The sequence below is a fragment of the Sinocyclocheilus rhinocerous genome, unplaced genomic scaffold, assembly GCF_001515625.1.
Source record: "Sinocyclocheilus rhinocerous isolate Xijiao unplaced genomic scaffold, SAMN03320098_v1.1 scaffold1402, whole genome shotgun sequence".
Lineage (NCBI taxonomy): Eukaryota > Metazoa > Chordata > Actinopteri > Cypriniformes > Cyprinidae > Sinocyclocheilus > Sinocyclocheilus rhinocerous.
The window spans coordinates 287,216-295,431 of NW_015640486.1; the positions used below are offsets into that span (position 1 = coordinate 287,216).

The 8,216-nt window shown below is 37.5% G+C and overlaps 1 protein-coding gene across 1 annotated transcript; it reads right to left on the reverse strand.

The window, feature by feature from the left end:
• Nucleotides 1-3,932: 3,932 nt before the first annotated feature.
• Nucleotides 3,933-7,292, reverse strand: tbx22 (T-box transcription factor 22). Its single transcript, XM_016569348.1, is given in 9 exon segments — nt 3,933-4,006; nt 4,009-4,449; nt 4,542-4,627; nt 4,807-4,865; nt 5,662-5,817; nt 5,905-6,079; nt 6,316-6,417; nt 6,893-7,049; nt 7,166-7,292. Coding segments are annotated over 9 exon segments (1,377 nt in total).
• Nucleotides 7,293-8,216: the final 924 nt, after the last annotated feature.

Consider the following 8,216-nt stretch of genomic DNA (forward strand, 5'->3'; position numbering starts at 1 on the left):
GATTTCCACATCGAGGGGTCAGTTGTTCAAAAGGTTTAATCTGGATCAGAATGATCTGGATTTTGAAATCCCATGTTTTGCTTGATCAGGAAACCCATCTTACTTTTGTGCTGGTTTTTCAAGGCAAAATTGGATTGAATCACCCTGATCCAGATACACACTTTTTCAGATTTACACATCTGGATTACTAGTGCTCTACGGAGCCCCTAAAGGGACATTGTGATGGGGGGGAAATATTAGATGAAGAAAAAAAGCAAATTTTTGCATTCTAGTTTTGCATTTGATTTACACTAATTACTGCTTCTGACTGGTCCAACTCTGATGAGTGTGCCAATGTAGTTTACAATCGGTGATAAAAAAAAACACTTTAAATTAAATATAATATTTTTGTTTGATATTGACAGCTGTTTGGGGATATATTACATGTTACAAATGTTGTATTTTTTGGAGCAGTTTTAAAGTTTTATTACATTTTTGTTCCTGAAATCCACCCTTCTGCTGGGATCAGAATAATCCAGGTTTTTGGATCAAAAGTATCCCGATCTTACGAAAACATTTTGAACAACACAAACTGAGGATTTAATTCAGATCAAAACCAAGATTGGATTTTGTGATCTATTCCAAATGCAGAATCTTTTTTTTTTTCTCTTGAACAACCCATTTTGAAGATCCAATCCGAGCCAAAATCCGATCAGATTACTTTTGAACAACTGACCCCAGATGATTCTGATCCAGATTTAACTTTCTGAAGGAGTGGGCCCTGATGATCCTCCTGTCTAAACCCATGCCGATTCATCGATATTAAAGACAAGGCCATGATAGCATTTCACATCATATGTCATGTGAAAAACAACTGGATGAATCGTATGAATACACGTCTAGGTCATATTTATTTTCCTTTTTTAAATAGAGATTTGAAAATGTGTTATTTTTTCTAAAATAATGTCACAATGCAAAAATAAATAGACCTAAATAAATAAAAATCGTAATGGTTGACAAAAGATAAAATGTTCAGCATTGCATAAATGTGACCCTGCAGCACAAAAGCAGTCATAAGCAGCACAGGTATATTTGTAGCAATAGCCAACAATACATTGTATGGGTCAAAATTATACATGTTTCTTTTATGCCAAAAATCATTAGGATATTAAGTAAAGATCATGTTTCATGAAGATATTTTGTAAATTCCCTACCGTAAATATATCAAAACTTAATATTTGATTAGTAATATGCATTGCTAAGAACTTCATTTGAACAACTTTAAAGATGATTTTCTCAATATTTAGATTTTTTTGCACCCTCAGATTCCAGATTTTCAAATAGTTGTATCTCAGCCAAATGTTGTCCTATCCTAACAAACCATACATCAATGGAAGCTTATTTATTCAGCTGTCAGATTATGAATACAACATATTCGAAAGATTAACGTGAGTGAGTGAGTGAGTGTGTGTGTGTGTGTGTGTGTGTGTGTGGTGAGAGGGGTTAAGGCACACATATGGAAAGTTGCTTGGCAGGTTGCAGTTAGTCACACTCCTGCGTCTCTAATTGAATTAGCGTTGACAGCGCACCACAGGCCGGGAATGGACTCTAAACACTCAGCGGTCGAGGCAGGAGGGGCATGTGCCCTGAAATCAATTACCTGCACAGGGGCCCGGGGCGGAGGGGCCACGCTGAACACATCCTGAACATCAGCTCTCAGACGGACAGCAGCATCTGCAGGCACCTGACGCCACTGACCTCACACACCAGCTTCAAAGTGCAGCGGCTCTAAATCACCTGTTTGGCTCGGCCACCTGATCCTGAGGCCCGCGCTCTTCCAGTCAGAGCCACACGGATCAGATGGATCAAATGGAGAAGTGTCACACACAGCAAGCTGGATAAACTGGCTAAAGGCACTCCTGGGCCGAGGTGCCCTCAGGAGAAAATCATTTTCCTTTTATCCACAGTGGCAAAGCAATTTCAATATGACAAACAATACTAAAACTGTCTACATCGTACAGCACAACATTTGCCTGCACTGTGCTATTCAAGTCTGGATGGACCTCAAAGACTTCATCTTACAGTTCAATCAATGTAGTAACATAGCAACTCTTTACTGACATTATTTGGGAACTTGCCACCTGGTGTTTCCTGGTTTCTCCCAAGTTTTCTTTTGTATTTATTTATTTTTTGGTCTCCATTATCCAAGATCAAATTAGGTTTTTCATTACTTGCCACAGTTGCCTTTGGTTTTCACACTTGAGGACTAAACGAGACTATTATGTACAATGTGCTGTGTAAAATATGATACAATATGATCAAAATCTTACCCTTTATGCGCATCAGTTACAAGCGTCAGTGATACGCATCATCAAATAAACACCCACATACTGTACATACAGTACGCTCATGTGATGTGATAAATAGAATCTCAGCTGCTTGATTGCTTATATTGTTGCAAACTGTCAACTTTATTATCAGCAAGCGACATATTTAATGTTATATATATAGAACATTCAACTTTATCTGCATGCATACAGTACACTCACATAGAGCAAAATATTCTATATGGCAAATCTAATCTCGAATCCAGCTCTAAACCGCACCATAAAACATGAAGATAGGGTCATGAAACCCGCTGTTCTAGCACTTGTTAGCTCTCACCACAGCTTTTAAAAATGCTAAAAAAAAGTGGTCTTGCTGTACTGGGGAGCCGATGGGGAAGAGGTGAAACGAACAACACAACAGTGGCTTCTGATTCAGACTCTCATTGAGGTAGAAGTATCCAAGCTTCCCACACACGCATGCTGCTATTCACCATTACACACAACACAATTAACAAATATTATAGTTTTATAAGCTCACAGTCCATTACACAATATATACTGTAAGGGTAACACTTTAGAATACTGTTCCATCATTAATGAATAACTATGAAACACCATATTCAGGAGTTTAGGGCATAGGATATATGCTTATTCAATAACTGTTTCATTTCCTATTTCAGTTTATGTAAATGCTTTATTTTTTTTAAGATGAACTGCTTTTTTCAAGGCATTGTTAAAGTAACGAAGGATTTTGAGAAGTCTGACAGTAATTAGTGTTGAGTGCTGTAAGGTTAACCCTGCTTGCTTTAAATGTTTCAAAATGATTAACAGTTGAAAACATTTGTTAGGAATTTAGAAAAGTAATCAAATGTAATCCGTTACACTACTGTAATAAAGTAATTGAAATAGTTACACTACTTATTACATTTTAGATAGGGTAATTTGTAATCTGTAACCTAAAGTAACCTTCCCAGCACTGATGACCACTGCTGTAGCCTGCAGGGAAAGCTCCTCACATGCACTGACCGATCAACAGCATCTCACAATCAGCTCCATTACACGCAAGAGCCAATAAGCTTTTGAAATCACTGATGTTAAACCTTGTAATAGCTCTTCTGTGCAAATAAAATGGATTACTTTCATGAACATATTAGAGTGGTTTGTACTGAAACCAAAGCATATTCAGAAAACTCATTTTGTGTACCATACCAACAAAAAGAAAAAGAAAAAATCTTGATAAGAAATGGTTAAATGATTCTAGAGTTTGTATTCATTTTAAGATTGAGTCTTGTTTAAAATTGTGCATTTATTTTAAAACAAGTTGAATGTGGCACCAGATGTTACTGAACAAAATAAAACATTACAGTTTCAAAGTTGCAATGTGTTAACAAACAGCATTGAAAACATTATTAATCTCATGGATTATAAATACAACAGAATCAACTGGTTAATTCCATGAATTTAACGTTTATAGATTCAATAGGGATTCATAAACATTTTTATTTCTCTAAAGCTGTTCATACAAAAATGGTACTATTCACACACTGTCAATATTTACATTTTAGTTTCTGTGTAAATGTAGGTGTGCTCATGAGATCATGCTGCATTGGGGTACAAGTGCCCTCACTAGAGAGCATGTTTGACAGGTTTGGTGTCGGGGCAGTAACTGATGGAGGAGATCAGGGGCATTTGGTAAACAGGCTCTCAGCATGAGCCAGCTTTAGATGATGAGTAGCAGTAGAGAAGCGGCGGCTAGCGGGGGAACTGTAGCTGTAGGGAGACACGAAGGCTGGCTCTCTGTTGTCTTTCTGAGTTTGATCGTCTCCAGAGGCCCATCCAGCTGAAGCAATTCTGGAGGTAGAGTCCTGGAGCCAGCGGCTCCTACAGCTGTCGCCTTTCTTCACCTGGAGAGCCGTCATGAAGGGCAGATCTAACACGGGTCGCAGCCCAGCGTAAGTGCTGAGATTGCCCAGGCAGATGCTGCAGTAGGCTCTGTATGTGAGAAGACTGTGTGAAGGGAGCATCTCGCAGCACTGAGGGCTTGAGAACGTGACGGGATGAGCTGCTGGAGAGAAGCGGCTGGGCAAGAAGGATGGCACTGAGGAGGAGATACCGAAGCTTGCTGGAGGTCCATGACATCTGCCTGCAGTCAGATGCAATGAATGCATGATGGCTCTTAATGGAAACTATTGTTAATGAGCATTTTAGCTAAAATAATAACAAAATGAAACATACCCTGTAGCTCCATAGCAAAAGATTTGAAATCGAGGTTAAAGGGACTGTGCCATGCATACGACTCCAGCATCCCATCCAGCACGCCTCTAGAAGAATGAGACGGTGAGATTTCAGAAGTCTGCTAACACATGTACAACATCATCAAGAGTCATAAAAGTCATCTATTGTTATGTGTTTATTTCAGATTATTCCGCCACTGTAAAAACGTTTTAATAGCTTGGCAAACATATGTAATAGAGTTCATGCAGACAGTAACTTTCATTACCCATTTTGTTCCCTGAAGCCCTTGGCAAAAGGATTCCTGTCGATCTTCAGTTTTGTTATCTTAAAGGTAGCAGAAAACACACAATCAGTCAAACACTTTGGCAGATATATATATATATATTTCTCCATACAGACCTATAATTTGGAAGAAGACTGTTTCCACCACTGAATAAAAATACAAATATGTAATTGCAACATTTTATCTCACACTTCTGACTTTTTTCTCAGAATCGTGAGATATAAACTTGCAATTGTGAGATATAAATTAAAACGGCAAAACTTTTCTGAGAAATAAAGTCAGAATTTCTCACAACTGCAAGTTTATATCACACATTTCTGTCTTCATAACAAGCAATTGTGAGTTATAAAGTCAAAATTGTAAGATATAAACTAAAAGTTCTGAGAAAAAAAAAACGTTTTCCTCTGAATTGGACGTTATAACTCACAATTGCATATTGTTATCTCACAACTTTGAGAAAAGAAGTAAACTCACAGTTGTGAGAAAAAAGCAGAACTGTTAGAAAAAAAGTCACAATTACGAGAAATAAATTGTTTTAATATCATATGCTTGAAATCAGAATGACTTGCCATAGCATTACATGTTCCAGGTTTTATAGTATCTGTAATACATGTGTAATAGAACAGGTTTTATTATGTAAGCTACCAATAATTATTTGTACTCATCTGCACTCTACATCCGAGTCAGTGTAATTTAGACATACACTTTACTCAGATTTCAGTATCGTCCCAGACTTTTGGACCCCACTCAAATTTTGTCAAATGTTCCAACATAAACGCAGAAGCATGTCCGATGAATCTGAGCTAAACTGCAGAGTTAAGTGTCGAGATGAGTCACCTGTTGGTTCTGGTAGGCTGTGACGGTGGTGAACTGGGTCTCAGAGAAGGAGAAGGTGTAGACGCCATCCGCCGGCAGAGACACCAGAGTCTCAAGAGGACTGTGCTGAATGACGTGTATGCGTGGCCTGTACTTGTGCATTGACTTCAGGATGATCTGAATTTCACATTGGACATATTTAGTTTACATATATATAACTGTTATTGTTAATTGTTGTTGTGCAGAGGACGTCATGTTACTCACATGGCCTCTGTCATCCATCTCATTGTTGGTGAGTTTGACTCGATCAAAGCTGATGACCTGTCTCATCCAGGTCTGTCCTGAAGATGGCGAGTCCGGGTGGACACAGAGACGAGGAGGAACGCAGGAATGATCCGTGTTTCCGGCCACCATCCACTGAGAGCTGTGGTACACATACCTGACACAGGTGATGATAACAATCAAGAAGATTTCTAGTGCCGTTCCTTGTTCTCCTCAATACATGATTTAAGCATCTGAAGCAAGTGTATGTCATTACTTAATAGTTTTTTTACTGACTATGCATTTATTTGAGATGCGATTTGATTACATTGCAGGTATTAGTCTTTTATTATTCTCAGCATCTTCATTCATTGATTTAATTGTTTGTATGATAATCAGTTCAGACTGAAGGACCTGTATCTCTTTGAGTCCACAGGCATGATGTCCATGGCAATGGAGTATTGCTGGTCGGGATCCAGATTGTGCACCTTGACTCGGACAGAGGGGAACATTCTCCTGAGGAGATGATAGATACACAATCAACACTTACATTATAACATCATTACTGCAGTTTGACTAGTTACAGGTAAACATACTGAATAGTATAATACAGTTAGTATAGGCCTACTTCCAATAGTTAAAACATGAGTCAAAATAAAGACTGACAAGCTGCACTAATTATGTACGATTTTTGGGCAGTCAGAGTTTACAGATTTCACCGTTTTTTTTTTTGTTTGTTTTTTTTTAGCTTTAGGCTATGAGAGGGTATTTTTTTCAGCTTCATACAATTGCCAACTTTATAAATGGTTGAAAACCATCTCTTTATAAAAGAGAAAAACGGGGCATTGTACATTAAACAAGGATCACATACTAACAGACAGTCGTTCTAATCACGACAAACTCACACAGAAATATATTCCTCATTTTAGTGTAATCCAGCCTTAAAGGTCAACACAAGAGTAGGCTAATATTAAGTTTAAATTGTGATCACCTTCCAGCTTTGGTGATGATCATCTCTGTGCCGATCTCATGAAATCTCTTCCACAGGTCAGATCCTTGAAGATCTAATCCAACTTCTCTCGCAGCTTCACATTCTGTGCCTGCAGGTCTGCTGGACTTCACGCTTTTCTTCTTGTTGTTTCGCTGATCTTCACAAGTCATCAAAATGACAGAGATGACATAAATGGTAATGCAACACAAATACTTAAAACAGATGTCGGACATTGATATTTTTTCTTCTCCCTCTCAATTATGCTACACTAACCCTGTTTGTCGATGAAAGTTGCTGTCGGTGCATCTCTGTTACAATCCTGCAACTTCTCATTCTTCAGATTTTCCACCTTCATCTTCTTGCAACTTTCCCCCGAAGCATCCGTGGAGAGCGCCTGCATTCTGAGCGAAGATCAGATGAAGAGACGAGAGTCTGTCAGCAGCACACACATCTTTCTCTGCTCTCCTCTGAGCGGTTTGTGTTCATGTTTCACCTCTTCATTTCTATTCCTCTTAACTCTTTGTTTGCCAATGGGAAGGAGATGCTCTTCTTTGCAAACTTACTGGAACCAATAGGATCTCAGAGGACTGGAAGAATGGAACTCCCAGTCCCAAACGTACAACCAGCAACATTTATTTATTTATTTATTTGTTTGTTTGTTTGTAGGGTAGAAGTTTTAACAACCAGATAATGTTAATCTGATTGTTACATTATTTATGACTAGAAAACACATTTTTAAAAAATAACAGAAGAAGAAGAACCTGTCGATCAGCAGTGCTGGGTAAATTTTAGACTGTTTCTGATTACAGGTTACATGATGACAACTGTAGTTAGTAACATAATCTAGGTTACACATTTTCAGTGATATATTCTGATTACCTTTTGGATTACTTTTTTTTTATCTGACTTGTTTTAAACTTACTATTAAATGTACTATATTTATAAAAAAGCAAAAAGGAAGAACATTCAGATAGATACATTCAATTCATTTTTATATCAACATCATAATTTGCAAGGTCTTAATGTAAGAACTTAAGTGGGTTTGTGAATTGATAAAAAGTTAATAATTAACATCATAAAATGTAAAGTAAAATAAATAATTTAAATACTTGAGCACTAAAAACAGAATTATTTTATTTGTATACCTGCATGTCAATGTGACTTTTAACCAATACCAAACTGTAAACATGCAAATGTGTTGTTAAATTATTGAAATAATGACTTTCTCAGAGGTATTTCAAGTAAACCTTTTATGACAATGTGGTTTAGCTGACAAATACGTTTGGGAATCCCTCCATTACATGAACAGACATTAGTAAACATG